The 20,326-nt window shown below is 42.6% G+C and overlaps 1 protein-coding gene across 5 annotated transcripts in view; it reads right to left on the minus strand.

Moving 5' to 3' along the window:
• The window catches only part of SLC12A6 (solute carrier family 12 member 6), an 88,705-nt gene that overhangs the window by 63,726 nt on the left and 4,653 nt on the right, over nt 1–20,326 (minus strand). For 4 of the 5 annotated variants that reach the window (XM_068241329.1, XM_068241357.1, XM_068241338.1 and 1 more), the window contains 6 exons: nt 5,108–5,152; nt 4,937–5,025; nt 4,227–4,349; nt 3,990–4,136; nt 3,841–3,895; nt 3,505–3,635 (listed from right to left, as the gene is read on the minus strand). In XM_068241329.1, the coding sequence (XP_068097430.1) occupies nt 3,505–3,635; nt 3,841–3,895; nt 3,990–4,136; nt 4,227–4,349; nt 4,937–5,025; nt 5,108–5,152 (590 nt within the window). Of the gene's footprint in view, nt 1–3,504; nt 3,636–3,840; nt 3,896–3,989; nt 4,137–4,226; nt 4,350–4,936; nt 5,026–5,107; nt 5,153–13,653; nt 14,181–20,326 lie in introns of those variants that run through there. The other variant, XM_068241366.1, reaches the window with a different exon arrangement.

Raw genomic sequence — 20,326 nt, forward strand, 5'->3', positions numbered from 1 at the left:
CCCCCCCCCCCCCCACACACACACACACACACCTACCTAACCTTAAACCCCCCATTCTTGATGCCTAACCTTAAACCCCCCTTCCTGGCACCTAAACTTAACTTAACCAGCCTGACCCCCCCCCCCCCCCCCCCAACCTGAAGCGTCCTGTCCCTACTCCTGCTGCAAATAATGAAAATGCAAGAAAGGGATACATTTCAAAAATGATAAATTTCCAAAACTGAAATTTCAATAAACTCAAAATTTTGGCTGGGCGGCCCTGGCACTTCTACTTATCGGCCACACAAATTATTGCTTTTGGTGTCTAATAGCTGATATTTGTATTAGTGGCAATAGTGGTGCCAAACTTGTCCCAAATGTCCTGCTTCCGCTGCCTCAACCCACCCAGCCTCAAGATTTTCTGTCAGACCAACTAGTGAACATGAACGATCAACTCATCCTAGCGTATGGATTTATTTCTATGGAGAGCGGAGGGGAAACATGCAGACAGGCAGTAGATAATGCTAGTGCTGTTAATCTCAGGAAGAAACAACTGCCAAGAAATTTTGTAATCTTGCCAATCGATTAATTCCCCCTGAGAGCAGCTGCCTGATGGCCATCTTCTGCACCAATAAACATGAGATCAGCTACCACAAAAGGCCTAATTCACTGCATGATGTAAGTATAGGAGGATGAGTGCCTACACAAAAACTACATAGAATGAAGATTTATCAAGGCAAGTGAAAAGGAACTTTTAACAGTCCCAAGCAACCAATCAGAATGCTCATTTCATTCAATAGCTAAAGCTATTAAATAAAATGGAGGTTCTGCACAGCTGCTCCAATGTTGCTTTAGTTTTCTTTGCACCGGTCCTGATAAAGCTGCCCAATTATTCTCTACAGCTAGGTACACACGGCAGACATGCTAGAGGAAACTTGGACGAGGCAACCATACAGTACTGTCTTGGCCAAGAACCTGAGAACTGATATCTGTGGGCTACAGTCATTGTAAGTGTGTACCTAGGTTCATGGCTTGTTTCCAATGTGGGCCGGCATGCGTCTTGAGGGATGCAGCCAATCCCCCTAGCCATGACATTTTCCCCGCATGTGAATCGAATGATTTAAATAGGTTGCATTTTCCTGTCCAAATTTGCATGCGAGGAAATGCAGAAAAGTTTTACATAAGTGGAAACGGCCCTCAATAACCATAATGACGTAAGAGTTGAGGATACCTTCTGTCTGGGAGTTCCCCATGCTCTTACTAATGTTCCAGACTCGTCAGTCCTCTCCCTTACTCATAGTTGATAATAAGAGCTGAATCTAGAGGACTTTGCCTTGGCTTATTCTACTCCGAGAGGATTCATACAGAAAGTGTGAGTTGTAGTTGAAGATTGAATGAAAATAATTTCTAATAAAAAGCTAGTAATTTTCAGCATGGCCAAACTGGGAACTGTACTGTCCACATTTCTGTGTCTGGCACGTCAATTCAAATAAAAAAAATAATTTACCATAAAATGAAAACAAAAAAACGTAATGGTGGTTATCCAGCCGAGGAAATACCAAGGCCCAGTGTGAATTTTACGCTGCACTCAGCAACAGTGTGAAACAACAAAATCTGCTTTCTAACGACAGCCACAGTAAAAGACTGGAAAACAGGAGGTAGTGTCACAGTTTATTAATGATTACCATGAAACAAAGCACAAATAGAGGTGACTATAAACCTACAGCACTAATAAAAAGCTAATGTTGTGGCTGAGGTAGGGCCCTCTGCATTCTCTATGGCTAAGGCATTGATCCTGGCCCAGTTTGGTCCGACAGGGTGTTGATCCACATACTTATGGACACCAACAAAACTGTGCAAAAACAACCCTGGCCAACCAGCCTCAGGGGGAACAGTAACACAACAAGACTGCGCAAAACAACCCAGGCCAACCAGTCTCTGGGGAAACAGTAACAGCAACCACACATGAGACAATCTGATGCTGTTTATCTAGCAACACTTCCCCTCTCATTTTCCATAAGCATAAACAAAAAATCTTTCAGAGCAGAACTGGTAGTTAGTCATTCAAAAAAAAAAAATTCTTGCCATGACCTGGTTTATGTTTTATGTTTAATTACACATAACACTCTGTAACTTCTGCCTATTATGATGAAAGCTGATAGGTAATTGGGAGAGCTGTCGATTACATTCCTAAGTGCAGCATGGCACCTAGTGCTCTCACTGTTCATTCTTAGGTTGCTGGTGTTCAAGGTCTGTCCCTGAATCTCCTTGCATGGAGTTTCTATGTTCTCCCTATATTTATGTGGTTTTCCTCACTGCTCACTGATTTCTTCCCACACTTAAAAACATACTGGTATGTTAACTGGCTTTCAATGAAAATAGCCTTAAAGAGAATCTGTATTGTTAAAAATCACACAAAAGTAAACATACCAGTGCGTTAGGGGACATCTCCTATTACCCTCTGTCACAATTTTGCCACTCCCCGCCGCATTAAAAGTGGTTAAAAACAGTTTTAAAAAAATGTGTTTATAAACAAACAAAATGGCCACCAAAACAGGAAGTAGGTTGATGTACAGTATGTCCACACATAGAAAATACATCCATACACAAGCAGGCTGTATACAGCCTTCCTTTTGAATCTCAAGAGATCATTTGTGTGTTTCTTTCCCCCTGCATCTCTTATGCACTGAAGTTTCAGGCTGCTCTTTTGTTCCTGCAAACAGCTTTGCCCTTGTCTGTAATTCCTCACTATGTGAAAGCCCAGCCAGCTCAGAGGACGATTTATCCAGCTTGTAAAAGATAAGAGAGAAGAGAAAAGCTGCTCTAATCTAAATAACACACAGGCAGTGTGCATAGAGGGGCCTGGAAGGGGGAGTTCATAGCAGAACCACAACACTGAAGAACTTGGCAGCCTTCCAGACACAGGCTGACAAGTCTGACAAGAGAGAGATACGTTGATTTATTACAGAGCCTGTGATAGTACAAAGTGCTGCAGTAAGCCAGAACACATTAGAATAGCTTTTGGAACTTGTAGGATGATAAAAAACAGGATGCAATTTTTGTTACAGAGTCTCTTTAAAGCCCATACACACGTCGGATTTTTGCGAAGGACCCGTCGTTTGAACGTTCCGTCGTTCGCACGTCAAATCCGTCGTGTGTACAGACTATCGTTCAGGTGATAAGACTGGTTTTCAGCGATCCGCCCAGATAACCAGTCTTATCACCTGAACGATAGTCTGTACACACGACGGATTTGACGTGCGAACGACGGAACGTTCAAACGACGGGTCCTTCGCAAAAATCAGACGTGTGTATGGGCCTTTAGACTGTGAAATTATTTTTTTATGTACCCTGGAAAATGTCTTATTTTTATATAATAATAGCGGGAAGATATATATAACCTGACATTTGCATATTTTCATTGACTTGGATAATACGGAGCTGCTGTGACAGCCACAGAAGGAATATTTCATTTGATCACAGCATATTAAAAACACAGCAATGGAAAATATCTCAATGTCTTACCAGGAATATTTCAATAGCTCCAAGGATATACATAGCTGTGGCAAATGTTGTTCCAAGGTAGAAGCAGAGGCCTACAGCTCCTCCAAATTCAGGGCCCAGGGCCCGAGAAATCATAAAGTATGAGCCACCCGCTGATAAAAGAAAAGTAAGAGTGAGTCTGCATGATGTGGAGAGACATGGAAACAATTAGAAGTTGCCAGATATACATATGGTGAAAATGAGTCTGAATCCTGCGGAAGAAAGGAAATCACTAAAAATAGGCATTACATAAAGAAGAGCAAGACATAAAGACGACTGCAGAGATTGCAGTGCTGATTGTGATAAAAACAGCTTTACCTGGTACCACTCCATTAGTTGCTATAGCACTCATTGAGATTGCTGTGAGCATTGTCTGAAAAGAGAACATGACATTATATGCATTATGTATATTGAAGCTACAGAAATCAGTGCTGCCACACAAAAACAAAATCATTAGTGTTCCTTACACAGCAGCAGCAGGAAAACACAATGCAGAAGGCATGAAGGATCCCAGCAGTCCCTACTACCCACGGGAGACGAAGAAACAGTATCACACCAAAAATGTTCTGTAAGCATGGGAGATAAACCCCCATAATTGTTCCCATTCGAGGAGCCTGGTAAAATATAAAATAATATGTGAAAGCAGTTTGACAGATTGTACATCCACAAGTCATTTGCTCTGTACAGAAAACTGATGTTCTCACCTTAGTTGCCTTCTTCTTACCCTCGCTTTCCTCTTCATGCTCTCTTGCACCCTGCGGCAGGTTGGTGTAATTGGCCAAACGGTTCAAAAGAGAGGAAACTTTGGGACGTGTGTCCATCTCCTCCTGCACACATAAAGGAGTACAGAGCCAAAGTAAATACACACGTACATACATAAACTCACACATATTTGCATGTCCTTCAAATCTGTACACAGAAAAAGAAATTCATGCTGCTGTTATTCGGCTAAGTTATACACAACAAAGACCAGTGGGAAAAATCTTGTGTAGACCACATGGCACCAGGGCTGTGGAGTCAGAGCAGTTTTGGGTACCTGGAGTCAGAGGTTTCATAAAACTGAGGAGTTGGATGATTTTTGTACCAACTCCCCAGCCCTGGTAAGAAGAAGACTAAGGAGCCAGAGCAATTTTGGGTACCTGGAGTTGGAGATTTCATAAACGGAGGGGTCGGATGATTTTTGTACCAACTCCACAGCCCTGGTAAGTATTAGACTAAGGAGTCGGAGCAATTTTAGGTACCTGGAGTCAGAAATTTCATAAATTGAGTAGTTGGGTGATTTTTGTACCGACTCCACAGCCCTGCAGGGCACCCATTTGTTTTGGAGGCTATGCCTACATTTCTTTTCAAAAAGGACACATCTTGTTTTCACATTGTGGTTATTGACTGAAATAGGTCGTCTCCTGTCTCTCACCTCAAACAAAGCCAGGTTTCTATCATATGAATCTTCCCCTTCTTCACTATGGTTCTGGTACAGAGCCGAGTTTTTTCTGCGATCAATCTCTGTAGACGAGAGAAGACAGTTACAACATGCTTCACTTGCTTCAATGAACATCATGAAGGTTTGAACTCCCAAGATTTGTACCTAGCAGTTTGCTGTTTTCCTCTGTTACTGATGTCTGGCTTCGATCTTTGGGAACAAAAACAAAAATAATTTACATTAGTTGTTGTCGAACCTGAAGGGTTAAAGTGGAACTCCAGGAGAAAAAAAAACTGCCCCTCTCCTCTCTTCACCCTCTAAATATCCTTCTGTGAATTGTCAGTTTGCCAACCGCAATCTCATACACATCCTGTGTGTTCTTGCAGTGGAATCTTGTGTTTCCTTTGAGCACCCTGGCTTTCTCCCACATTAAAAAAAACATACTCCACTAGCCCACCTTACCTACGCCGCCACCCCAATCTTATCCGCTATAGTAGAATATTGGTAATTCTGCCGATGCTCTATTATCAACTTCTGTATCCTCACTGTCACATGAACCCTCCCCCTATCTACGGCTAACAAGAACCTTCCCCTCTCTAAGACTAACAAGAACCCTCCCCTATCTATGCCTAACAAGAACCCTCCCCTATCTACGCCTAACAAGACCCCTCCCCTATCTACGCCTAACAAGACCCCTCCCCTATCTACGCCTAACAAGACCCCTCCCCTATCTATGCCTAACAAAACCCCTCCCCTATCTACGCCTAACAAGACCCCTCCCCTATCTATGCCTAACAAGAACCCTCCCCTATCTACGCCTAACAAGAACCCTCCCCTATCTACGCCTAACAAGAACCCTCCCCTATCTACGCCTAACAAGAACTCTCCACTATCTATGCCTAACAAGAACCCTCCCCTATCTACGCCTAACAAGACCCCTCCCCTATTTATGCCTAACGCTAACACCCTCCCACCCACCCCATTTACTCCTAACACTAACCTGGCACCCAAGATCTATTTTTATAAGGAGCCTGCAGCACCCATATTTACTGTTGTAGCTACTATAAGCAGCTCTTTACATGGGCGCCTATGGCCAAAGTTACATGGCCCTATACAAAGATCACCATTATTATCATTAACAGCCGCTAGGCTGTCCTCTTGTGCCCAGATCACCAGGTTACAATCTGTACTCCTGACCCCAAATTAGGCCTTGTTGGAGGATGGATTACAGAAGAATGAGATGAAGCCTACATTCAGAAAGGACATGACTCTTATGTGACCATCAGTCAAAGGCAAAAATTAAGGCATTTGCAAGTTGTTTTTTTAATTACCATGATGACTATTTGCCTGGGGATGTCTGAGCAGTGATGAGAGGTATGAGGCAACTTTATGCTATCTTGGAGATCCACTACTTAGAGAATTCTAGTAACAATTTCTAAACTAAAAAAAAATACAACAAAGAAAAATATAATAACACTAGAATATGCACAATTATTATTACTATTATGTGTTTATTCTAAAACCTTGACAACATTCTATCTAGTATTCTAGTATCACATTTAGCCATTATTGGTATGGTTATCTTTTCTGCAAACACAGCAACTTATTACATAGTGCTGCACATTAAATATGGGGTGTAGATCAAAAACATAGGACAACCCCAACAACTTGACAAAGGAGTGCTGTGTCCAAAACAACTTACAATCTAATGTCTATGTTCCCATTTATTTTCCTGAAGAACTACTAGGGTTTGATTATAACATTGCTGGCTCTCTACATTATTATCCAGAAGAACAGAAGCATTTCAACATGAAGAAAGAAACATGAAGTTTAGTCACCAACAACAAGACAAAGGAGAGTCAATGTTGTGTTGTATTGACTGAAAGTAGATTCACAAAACAATCATGAGCAGTAAGTGAACTCACCTGGTGAGGGTTGCATAAGATCTATAGCAACCACCATAAAGCCTATGGGGTGTTCAAGACTGCTGGTCAAAGAGACACTAAGGCTTCTTGCACACCAAGACGTTGTGTTAGGTGCCACGTTAAGGTCGCATAACGTGCACCTAACACAACGTATGGTGCTGCAAAAGCCGACGGTAGAGTGAGCCGCGTTCGGCGGCTCGATTCCTATAATGTCTCCCAGAGTGGCGCTGATTGGCCAGCGGGACCACGTGATGCGGAGCGAGACACTCCGCATCACGTGGTCCCGCCGGCCAATCAGCTGCCGCCAGTGCAGTGAATATTAAGTAGCCATGTGCGCGGCTACTGTAGCTGGCTCTCCCCGCCTCCTCTCCGCCCCCCACTGCGCATGTGCAAACAGTCTAACGCGGCTATAGCCGCTCCAACGCCGTAGCATGCTGCACTTTGCACCGAACGTGCAGCATTACATGTAACGCAACGTGGGCTGTGTGAACAGCCCACTTGTGTTACATTGCTGTGCGTTGGGGGAGCGTTACAGGCGCACTAACGTGCGCCTGTAACGTCTTGGTGTGTAAGCAGCCTAAGGGGTTGATTCACAAAGCCGTGCCAACTCATAGCACGGCCACGGTATGCTTTGCACGCAGTTTACCGCGCATAAAACGATACACGCGCTATAACAAATGTTTGCGCGTGTTCATGCAGCGCAATGGGTATTTTTGCATGCGTTGTGCTGCGTGAACGTGCGCAAACGATTGTTATAGCGCGCATAAAGTTTTATGCGAAGCATAACGCGCCCATGCTATGAGTTACCACGGCTTTGTGAATCAACTCCTAATAGCCTAGACTAATTGCAAAATTATATACAGCTTGAAATTGGGCTATTTCTAGGCTGCATTCGATCTTCATGCAAGCCCAAATTATCAGCATCTCACTGACTATCTCTTAAAATCACCCTCACAGTAATACCCAAGATGGGAAAACCTTCATTCACATGGACTCCAGTAGCTATAAACACAATCAACATACAGTTCAAAGGCTTCCAAAAAATATATAAAAAGAGCATAAAAACTGAAGGCAAGAAAGACTTCCACACTCAGTAGGCTAATTCACACTACAAGAGCTTTTCTAAGCGCTTTGTGATTTTAAAAGCTCTTGCTAATGTTATCCTATGTGTGTGTTCTCACTGGAGTGATGTGATTTTGCAAAAATCCCCCATAGCATTGCATTAGCAAGAGCTTTTAAAATCTCTAGAGTTTAAAAAGATCTTGTAGTGTGAATCAGCCTTAAAAGTACAGTGTTGAAAGGAAGTATGTGGCAAAAAAAAAATCTGTTTTTGTAAAGATACTATATTCAAACATTGCATTCCTAAGACTTGCAGAGATGCTCTGAGTATTTTACAGACGGTTTTAAGCTGATGGAGCTGGATAACCGCAGAAAAAAAAAGTATCTTAACCCCCCTGGCGGTTTAATTATTTCCGCCAGGAGGCAGCGCAGCAGTTTTTTTTTTTTTAAATCATGTAGCGAGCCTAGGGCTCGCTACATGATAGCCACTGCTCAGCGACATCCCCCCGCCCGCTTCGATCGCCTTCAGCGATCTCCGATCAGGAAATCCCATTCAAAGAACGGGATTTCCTGGAGGGCTTCCCCGTCGCCACGGCGACGGGGCGGGATGACGTCACCGACGTCAGCGGGAGTCCCGGGCCACCCCTCGGCGCTGCCTGGCACTGATTGGCCAGGCAGCGCACGGGGTCGGGGGGGGGGGGGGCGCGAGGCGCGACGGATAGCGGCGATCGAGCGCGGGGTTACCGCCAGGAAGGTTAAAGAGACACTGAAGCGAAAAAAAAACTATGATATTATGATTTATATGTGTAGTACAGCTAAGAAATAAAACATTAAGATCAGATACATCAGTCTAATTGTTTCCAGTACAGGAAGAGTTAAAAAACTCCAGTTGTTATCTCTATACAAAAAAGCCATTATCTCTACGACTTTCAAAAGTCGTGGAGAGGGCTGTTTTCTGACTTTTATTATCTCAACTGTTAGTTATCTATTTACTTTGTATCTGCCAGAGGAGAGGTCATTAGTTCACAGACTGCTCTGAAAGAATCATTTTGAATGCTGAGTGTTGTGTAATCTGCACATATTAGAGAATGATGCAATGTTAGAAAAAACACTATATACTTGAAAATAAAAATATGAGAATATTTTCTTTGCTGCTAATCTTCTAGTAATTATTCATAGTACACAACCAATTCATTATATCATATAATTTTTTTCGCTTCAGTGTCTCTTTAAGGCATTTAAAAACAAACGCGCGCACACACACTTTAGTTACCAACAATACACTGATGCCACCTGGGCAGGAAGAGAGGGGACATTTCCTGAATGGGAACACATACTACAATAAATGCATAATCTTTCTACACCCTGTCCAAAAGGAAATGTTTAGGATGGAGCTCCTTTACATAGGACCTAAACAGATCCAGCCATTTGGCAAAAGCTGAAAGTTCTGGTCACAGACAAGTACACCTATTACATGACAACATTGACCCTTCCTGCCATCTGAAAGCTAATAACTATATTGCCTACTGACTATAGAATGAAAATATACTGTATATACAGTGCATCTGGAAAGTATTCACAGTGCATCACTATTTCCACATTTTGTTATATTATAGCGTTATTCCAAAATGGATTAAATTCATTTTTCGCCTAAGAATTCTACACACAACACTCCATAATGACAATGTGAAAAAAGTTTACATGAGGGTTTGACAAATGTATTAAAAAAAACAAAACAAAAAAAAAAATGGAGAATCTCCCTCTACATAAGTATTCACAGCCTTTGCTCGATACTTTGTCGATGCACCTCTGGCAGCAATTACAGCCTCAAGTCTTTTTGAATATGATGCCACAGGCTTGGAACACCTATCCTTGGCTATTCTAGCCCATTCCTCTTTGCAGCACCTCTCAGGCTCCATCAGGTTGGATGGGAAAAGTCTGTGCACAGCTATTTTAAGATCTCTCCAGAGATGTTCATTTGGATTCAAGTCTGGGCTCTGGCTGTGCCACTTAAGGACATTCAGTTGTCCTGAAGCCACTACTTTGATATCTTGGCTGCGTGCTTAGGGTCATTGTCCTGCTGAAAGATGAACCGATGGCCCTGTCTGAGTTTAAGAGCGCTTTAGATCAGGTTTTAACCCAGGATGTCTCTGTACATTGTACATTGCTGAAGTCAACATTATGCTGCCACCACCATGCTTCACTGTAGGGATGGTATTGGCCTGGTGATGAGCAGTGCCTGATTTCCTCCAAAGTTACGCCTGGCATTCATACCAAAGAATTCAATCTTTGTCTCATCAGACCAGAGAATTTAGTTTCTCATGGTCTGAGAGTTCTTCAGGTTCCTTTTGGCAAACTACAGGTGCACTGCCATGTGCCTTTAACTAAGGAATGGCTTCTGGCTGGCCACACTACCATACAGGTCTGATTGGTGGATTGCTGCAGAAATGGTTATCCTTCTGGAAGGTTCTCCTCTCTCCACAGAGGACCTCTGGAGCTCTGACGGAGTGGTTATCGAGTTCTTTATCACCTCTCTGACTAAGGCCCTTCACTCTCGATCGCACAGTTTAGATGACCGGCCAGCTGTAGGAAGAGTTCTGGTAGTTTTGAACTTCTTCCACATATGGATGATGGAGGCCACTGTGCTCATTGGGACCTTCAAAGTAGCAAAACTGTTTCTGTAACCTTCTCCAAAGTTGTGCATAGATACAATCCTGTCTCAGAGGTCTACAGACAATTCCTTTGACTTCCTGCTTGATGTGTGCTCTGACATAAATTGTCAACTGTGGGACCTTATATAGACAGTTGTGTGCTTTTCCAAATTATGTCCAATCAACTGAATTTACCACCGGTGGACTCCAATTAAGCTGCAGAAGCATTTCATGGCAAAGACTGTGAATACTTATGAACATGTGTTTTCTCATTTTTTTTTTATTTATTTTTTTTAGTTTAAAGGTTGTTTATTGAAAGATAAAGTCAATTACATATATGTCATATATCTCTAGTAAGGGGGGTAGCAACGTGTACAAAGCAGCCAGGGCACGATTGAAGATAACTCACGACAAACATTACGATCATCCAATCCAATATTTCAGTTATGGGGGGAGGACTGGGCAAGGTAGGTGAGCTGGGGATGGCTCAAGAGTGTCACCACATCATACCTACTGGGCCAATGCAGGAGGGAGAGGAAGGAAGGAAGGGGGTAGGGAGAACCAATAGTTCAACAGTAAAAATAGAACTAAACAGAGATATGTGTACCAAGTCTCAAGAGGGTAAAGCACAGATAGGGTACCTGAACAAGTGTATAAACGTAGTATACAAGGGAAATGGATCTTAAAAGGAAAAAAAGGATGTAGGATAGGCCTAAGTTGTCTTGCCATGTTATCCATGGAGTCCAATTTTAATAAAAATACATTTGTCAAAACCTCAAGTAAACTTTTTCATGTTGTCATTATGGGTTGTTGTGTGAAGAATAAGGAAAAATAAGTTTAATCAATATTGGAATAAGGCTGTAACATACCAAAATGTGATGCACTGTGAATACTTTCAGGATGCACTGTATGACTAGGGCTTCAGAGGAGGAGCAGTACAGCAGTCCCATGCTCCTGTGAAGGATTGGAGAATGCAGCATAAGCAGTGGAGTATGCTAAAGATGACTGATCTGTCTAGGCGGCCTGTTCCTCCTTCCTCATGTGGTCAGCACATTGTGTCTGCATGGCTCCCCGTCACAGGCTGCACCTTTGGTAATGTAATCTGCTGGCTTGTGACTTCAATTTGTACATGCCAGTGGAAAATAGTGATGAGGTGTCACTGATTAGATGAAGGAGGGAGAGCTGTGAATAGATAAGTGGGTGTCTTACTCCTCCCAAACCCCGTTACTTGCTCTGTACAGCTACTATTTGAGGAGCCTCACATTAGACCTGAAAGATAAAACGAATTTAAACCAAAATCGCGATCATCAAGATCACAATTTCGGAATCGTCAAAGCGGCAATTATCGTGATCACGTCATTTCCACATGGGGACGTTTGAAGAAGTGGCTTCAAACTTCCCCAAAGTCCTGGCCCGTGCGGCCTGCAGCGTTGGACATACCTTCCGCACCAGTCCAACGCTGTCCATCCTCTTTCGGGGTCTGCCAGCTATTGTGCTTGGCAAAACTTTGGGTTCCTGTATGTCACATGACATACAGGAAGTATTCCGTGCAATAGAGCCTGCAGGAGGCGAAGTGGATAGACGGGCATTGCTGGGCTCGTGCTTGAAGCTATGTCCAGAATTGATGCAGCTTGGGAGACAGATGAGGCACAGAGAGAGACAGCGTGGGCACAGAGAGAGACACAGAGAGAAACAGAGCAGGCTCAGAGACACAAAGGGGGCGAGAGAGACCCAGAGGAGGCATAAAGAGGCAAAGGGGGCACAAAGAGAGACGGAGGACAGAGGGGGAACAAACAGGCACTGAGGGGGAACAAAGCTTGATTTGAATAAAATTGTAAAATTGAATTGAAATCGCAATTTCAGACAGAAATCTCTCAATTAATTTTTTTCCTAAAATTGTTCAGGCCTACCTCACATACTACTATCTGTGTGGCCCCACATGACTATCTAATACGAATGTCTGCAGGGTACACATGGCTGATAGTATTATGTGAGCCGGGGGAGGGGGGGGGGGGGGGAGAGGGGTGCATGGCTACCTGATACTGCTATCTGTGATATCTAAGGGCATACATGGCTAACTAATGCTGATATCTGTGGACACAATTGTGGACACAATTACTGCCCAATACTGATATTTGAGGGCACAAATTGCTATCATTACTGATATCTAGGGTAACAACACCTACCTAATACTGATATCTAAGGGCACACATGGCTAACTAATACTGATATCTAGGGGAACAACACCTACATAATACTGATATCTAAGGGCACACATGGCTAACTAATACTGATATCTAGGGGAACAACACCTACATAATACTGATATCTAAGGGCACACATGACTAACTAATACTGATATCTAGGGAACAACACTTACCTTATACTGATCTCTGAGGGCACATGGCCACTTAATTCTTGTATCTGGGGGCACAGTGCTACTTGGTTCTTGTTTTGGCGGAGGGGTAGGGGGGATACTTAATTATTTTAATTGGGGCATATAGCCACTCAGTTCTTGTATATGTGGAACATGTGACTACTGAATTCTTTTATTTAGAGGCGTATTCAGGAGTTGGAAGTTAGGGCTAACAAATTCCTGAAATCACAGCTGTTAGCCATCAGGATAACCTGCTAGAACCTGTGATTCGCCAATTCCAACTTCTGACTCCTCGGCAGGGCTACTAATTTAGAAGATTTTTATGCTAATGACTATTCATTAGAACAAAAAAAAATGACTAATATGAAGTCACACCAAACAGCACAGCAGCTAACTGACATGTAGGCAGCTAAATTAAAAGAGATTATTAGATCGAAGGGCATTTTATGTTTGATTAAGTATTAAGCACCAGTTTTAAGTCAATAGCATCACAGGCCATACTATATAACGCTCACAGCTAGTAATCAATAAAATAATCATTGAAGAGAAACGCTCAATAAATCACAGATGCTGCTTGAACTGGCTGAGGAATTATTTGCCGGGTGATATGATTCCAACTACAGGAGACATCTGCCTGTTTTCTACACCACTGATCTGGAAAGCAGACTGTTGGGTGGAGAGGAAATAGCAGCGACTTACCAGCCTTCCACGATTCCTCATTCCTAGCTCCTTTTGGGGAACTGGAGCTTGCCTCCTCCACCTCCTCATCAGAGTCAGGCACTTTAGTGACAGTAAAATGTGGCATGTTCACAATGCTCTGCTTCTATCTACTGTTCTGTCTGTCCTTTGTATTCAGCCTTCAACACTATCATGTAACCTTCAGTTCTGACTACTTCTCATACTCTGGTCTTCATTCCAACTACTGCTTATGCTTCTTAGATGCTAACACTTGCAACTCTCAAAACCTATTTTTCCCTTCTGCTAGGTCTTCCATAAAATAGGACTGCTTATCTAATGCTACAATCGTTCTGCATTCATCCAAATCTCTCCAGTTTTGCTTCTTTTCCCTCACTGAATATTGAGTAATCACTGTTGACTACAATTCCCATAAATATCTTCCCCCACCCATTACTCTTTTATCTCTTTACTGTGGCGTCTCCTATTTTGGAAACTTTTGTACTCTGCACTTATCTTTCGCTCTCTCTCCTTCTGGGACACAGACACTAGCAGCGCTTCCCTGTCACATGTTCCTTTCCCATCTGTGTGGGAGGGGCATGAGCTTAAAGGCACAGTGCTGACAGCAGCATCCAGTAACTAGTACAGGTACACAGCCCTGCCTCCCTCTGACATATAACACACTTCCAAACATGTTGTAGCGTCATGCAGGTGATGTGGGTGTTGGACTGCTGCACTCATGTTCTTCACTAAGCAGTACAGCAGGTGCCAGGCTGAGCGTCTGTCATTAAAACACTCTCATAAATGGTTTCTAACCTGGCAAGTGACTCATAAACACAAAATAAATAGATATAACAGCAACAACATGCTAGAATTAGCAAGAAAGAGGCTGCCCTGTGTAACCGGTAATTAGCTGTTCATGGACATAATCGGTGTGGGCAGGCTAAGAGAGTGGTGTGCTTCTACGTAATTTCTAGTGATATTTTGAACACAGCCAATCAGCAAGTGCTTAGGCAGCAATGTTTACAAATATATTACTACAAAAGACTGTTTTAACATGACTGGAGAGCTGTAAGTGACTATACAAGAAAAGATTACTGATAATTGCAGACATTACAAGGTAGACTAACCCCCTGGCTATAGGATGTCAGACAATGCAGAAAAGTCATACTTTGTGTTCTGTCCTTGTCGGGATAGTGCTTCCCGGCAAACTTTTCCCCCCATGTCTCGGAAAGATCGCCTTGCCAGGAAATAATTGGCCTATATGCCCCTAGTAGGTGGAATTCCCTCATTTGGAGGTTGCACTGTGAAAGGCAGAGCTCTGCAAGGAGTGGAACTTTCAAGTTTCTTTTGGATGTGTCATCCATAAATTCCTATAAAGCATTTTTTAAATCTCTATCTAGATGATCTAAGACTTTAAGGTAGTGGAGGGAAATTGTGGCTGTACGTGTTATGTGGGGTAAAATGATGGGGGGGGGGGGGGGGGGGGCTATGCAAACTTGTCATGGAAGGAGGGGGGATACTGGTTACATTAGTTATGGAGAGGGACTGTGGCCGCACTTGTTAAAGGAGGTAATAGTGACTGCACTTGTTAAAAGGAGCCGCACTTATTATGAGAAGGGGGCACTACAATAGGGAAAAGAGGGGTTATGGTGGATGCACTTGCTATGTATTGCAAACCACAGGAAGGAAGTGTGTGTGTGTGTGTGGGGGGGGGGGGGGGGATATAGGAACTGCTCTAATTTTAACTAGGCTGTCTCATAGGAATTGTAATTATGTCTGGATTTGCTACCACAACTGGTGGTCTGTCACCTGATGATCAATAAGGCTCAACAACACAGTAAAACCCATCTCTCTGACAATTACCTGTTTCAGATGACACACAAAAAACGCTAGTACTACTAGGTTTTCAGTGTATAGCACTGAAATCTAAAGCTTAGCAAGATAGCAACACCGTTACAAGCTTGAAAAAAAGATGGGGTGGACAAAACAGGTATGGAAAGAAGTAAAACAAGTAAAACCATACTGTGGTAGGCATGTGACTGTCTTACTTCAAGATAATATAGGTCCCATTTATTTGAAGCGAAATAAGTAAAGGTTTAATTGGGAGAGATATAAAACATGTGATTGTTGATTAACAATAATATCTATGGGTTTCATCCTCAGGACAAGCATGCAGATCAGGTGTTCTGCCTTCTGCCTGACTACAGTGATTGCTTTGCTTACTGCAGGCGTGATTCAGACAATGCCGAAACCAACAATTCAGCATGTCAGCCTGGCAAATGGCATTTTAAAAGAGAATAAAGACAGTAAATTTGTTATCCCATTTCCTGCAGAAGTATCCCTGTAACACAAAAGTCCGGTTAAGCACAAACTGACATGGAGCCAGGATGGTACATAACACTCGAGACATATTTTCAGCACTCTATGGGGTCTTTCATGCAAGAACTGACCATGTAAAATCTGTTCAATTTGCCTAATTGTCTAGAATAAGCATATGACACACACTCTTCCCCCACACGTTGTGCTCTAGAATAATATTATAATATGTAACAAAGGCCTTTTTCAAGAAAATATATGGAGGGTGAGCTGTTATAAAAGAGGGTGAGCTGTAGTAAAGGAAACTACAAGTTCAGCTCACAGCAGAGCCCTGAGTTACACAAGCATGGCAGGGTGTGGGGAGAGTTTCCTGCTGTGCAGCCAGATAGCTATAAAGCCCTGGCAGAAGTGTAAATCCTGCCACACTCTGCCTCTAGCTAAAAAACAAGCTACACTCTGACTCAAATTCACTTCCTTTCCATTTAAACTGACCAAAAGCTACAGCACTTTCTCAAACCTGCAGAAATCAGTTTCTTCAAAGCACAACAGAAATAAGGCCCCTTTTACACGGGCAACTGACAGGCGGCCTGTCAGCTGCTCTCCTGGAGGCCTGTCAGCTGCTCTCCTGTACCGGCCGGGCACGTATTAGTTCTCGCTACCAGTGCTACACATGCATCCCCCCCCCCCCCCATCCCCATGAAGTCATATCTGAGTGCGGCCACAACCATGCTCAAACTTGACATGGTGCGGTTCTCTGCTGTCCAGTAACACCACCGCATGTCAGCACTTGACAGGATGTGGTGTTACTACCACTGTAATTCGGCTGCATTTAACTTGCACTAGCGGGAGGCCGACGGCAGACTGAACTGCTCAGCAAGCGTGCAATTCAGCCTCCAATCTGAGCAGCTCAGTCTACTTCCTGAAAGAGGGCTTTGGACATGCACAGACTGGTATCATAAATACGATTGTTCTGATCCAAGCCTTTGTGTACATCGATGCCTCCCCTGTGTTTATTCTCCTTTAAGTGAAATCCTCTGTTTTATTAAGCTAGGGACCTTCTGGCGGCGCTTTGCAGTAAATCGCAAAGCTAAAGCAATTTCCGGAATTGCAAAAGTGACGCGATTTCAAATTCAGTTCACAGAGAAATCACATTTTGGCTCTGTAGTCATTTGCTCTGCAATGCTGCAAATTGAACCACCCACTTAGGGTCTGAAATGTTGATTCAAATTCTGCTAGGCTAACCTGATCAACAATCTAGGTTCTGTTCCCCCATCTGCACCCATATGAAGTAGTCAGGGAGAAGTTGGGAAGAGGCAACTATCCAGTGTTTTCCTCTGAGCACAGAGATGACCCCGTTCACCTACTGTGCTGCTGCTTAAGGCCTCTTGCACACTGCATGCATTTCAGATTCCGATTCCGCATCTGTTTTTACATCCGATTCAGATTTTTAATCTTAACTGCATGTTGCGTTTTTTGATCCGTTTTTCTGTTGAATGTATTCAAGGAAAATCGGAAACGGAATCGGAATCGGAAACGGAATCGGAATCGGAATCGGAAAACGGATTTGCAGTGTGCAGGGAGCCTAACTCTGTAGCCTGCACTGGCAAAGTCTCATCTTCACTTTCTGCCTCTTTTCTGCCTGCACTGTGTATTATAAAGTATATACCCTTTCCACAGACTCCCCAGTGTCTTATAAAATAAAAGTTGAATAAGAGCATTGAGAAATGGTTTCCTATTGCAGGATTGCCAGAAGTGCAAGTGGTTTCCTTATACACTAGAAGGGTGTGGGAAAGGTTTAACCAAGGCTAAAGGTGCATACACACATCAGACCATAGTCTTTGGAAAATGAAAGATCACAGACCAATTTTACCCCCTTCCATGTAGTATGAGAGCCATACCTTCACAGTCTATTCTACTGAGCTGAACTCCCCATCAGATAGAAATCTTTGCAAGATGCTGCACACAAAGATGCTGTACACATTCAAAAGATCAGTATTTGCAAAAGATCCGTTCCTGCAAAATGCATTCATCTGCAGATCAGACAATCATCTGCAGATCTGAAGATCCATCCTGGTGGATCTGATCTGCAGATGAATGTCTGTTAAACAAGGTGTGTATGAGGATCTACAGATATCATAGACTATGAATGCATTTTGCAGGAACTGATCTTTTGCAGATACTGATCTTTTGTATCTGTACAGCATCTTTGTGTGCAGCATCTTGCAAAGATTTCTATCTGATGGGGAGTTCAGCTCAGTAGAATAGACTGTGTAGGTATGGCTCTCATACTACATGGAAGGGGGTAAACTTGGTATGTGATCTTTCATTTTCCAAAGACTATGGTCTGATGTGTGTATGCACCCTTCGTCTAGGGCTGTTTATTATACAGAATCCCCCCTCCCCCAAGCATTCTGGGAGACCAAAGATCTTTTCTACAGGCTTTAGAACCCTCAGTAAATAAACATTCCACAGATGTCACCTGCCAGTCCAAAAGATGTTGCCTTCTGTTATAAATTTCAGATATATGATAAAATTCAGTGTATCCAGGAGAGGAAATATTTTACAATGGGCAAACACTGAATAACTAATTGTATAAATTAATAATCAATTTTAATTTCATTCATTTTTGTTATTTTGACTAAAATTCCTCTTTTTAAGCAACTGCGAAGTCATATTCCCTGTAAGTGCAAACACAAATAAAAAAATATTGTGGTGGTTACCCTAAAATGGTTTAATAACTTGTGGTAGAGTTTGGTGAATGCTGCCCCATGACATTCTGACCAGCTGCTGGGATCTGGAAGCTATGTGCTGTTACATAGCAATCTAAAATATCTGCTGTAAGCTGTTGTGTAACAACCATGGCCCACATGACAACCTCCTGCATAACTTATAAAGCTTTATCAGTGTAAACTAATGACGTGAGGAGAACACAATGCGACTATGCTCAGTCAGTTAAAGTATACAGCTGGTGTATAGTGTCAAATCACAAATGCAGAACAGAACAGTTTTTCCAAGATATTTTAAAGCTAGTACAGATAGCCAACAAAAAACAGCACTGGGCCTCTTGATAAGATGTTCAAATATGATTGCTCATACAGAATGCTTCATCTGCTGTGTCAGTGTTTGGACACCAATTATGGTAGATAAAGTGGCCTCTTGCTGAACACATCACTGAAGCTTGTAGCAAGCAAACATACAAGTAATGTGCATCTTGTGTGCGTCTACAAACAAGGCACAAAATATGGAACTATCCACATTAAAGCTTTGTCAACTCAACTGTAGTTCAGTGGTTATGCGCAAAGTCATTCAACCAGTGGCGTAATTAAGAAGCCATGGGCCCTAATACAAGTTTAGCATTGGGGCCCCCCAAGCATGCTACAGATAACAATTGATACAACACACCAAAAACAATCATGGACAACCACAGTGTCAGAGATGCAAGAAGGGGATGGGAAACTGTGTTGATCACTGCTATTCAAAGCATTTATAGAAGTGAAAATTATCAGCACAGGACAAATAAAGAACTAATACTGTGTTTGAGGGGTGGGCCCCTCAGGGCCCCTCTAGCCCAAGGGCCCTAATGCGGTCGCTACCTCTGCCCCCACTATTGCTACGCCACTGCATTCAGCCACAAGAACCCTAAATCACAACATTTAATAAAGATAATATGAAAATAAAAACAATAATAATATGAAAATGTTGTACTGCTTTACATCTCCCCCCCAAAAAAATCAATTTTTGAAGAAGTATTTATAGACAATATATGTGCTATATCTGTATGCAACTTCTACATACTAAACCGGGACGGAAACAGAAATCCATTTCTTCTGTATGTTTAGGACAAAAATGTTTACCAGGCTCAAAATATTAATTCACAACGTAAGTACATATTTAAGTTGCCTATGACAATATTTTTCAAACCTAAATCCGTATTTCTGACCTTTCAAAGACTACTCATCTGTTATGTGCCTTTGAAGGATCTCTACATTTATGTTCTTTTAACAGTGCTTGCCCTGTGCATTACAGTTTTCTGAAGATGGCATTATCAGGACAGGTTCCTCAGCTTATAGTAGGACTCATAAAGTCTCTGGAGCCAACAAATGAATGTAAGCTAGTACCCATTGTTTCCAAAACTCTTGGCTGACAACAAGCAAATCACATTCTGTACACTGACAGCTTTATGCTGCTATTACATCTAGTACCCCGTGTAGAGTGCAATGCCAATGAAAGCTTTTGAATGGTGTGTAATCAACTCTATAGGCGGGCCACAATCAACCCATCTATGCCTACTGTAACTCTCACAATGGCTTCATGTTACATAGCACACCATCAGAGAGGTATTTAAGCTGTTCACAGGATATGGATCCAGATGGCATGG

Source organism: Hyperolius riggenbachi, chromosome 1 (genome assembly GCF_040937935.1).
Source record: "Hyperolius riggenbachi isolate aHypRig1 chromosome 1, aHypRig1.pri, whole genome shotgun sequence".
Classification (NCBI taxonomy): domain Eukaryota; kingdom Metazoa; phylum Chordata; class Amphibia; order Anura; family Hyperoliidae; genus Hyperolius; species Hyperolius riggenbachi.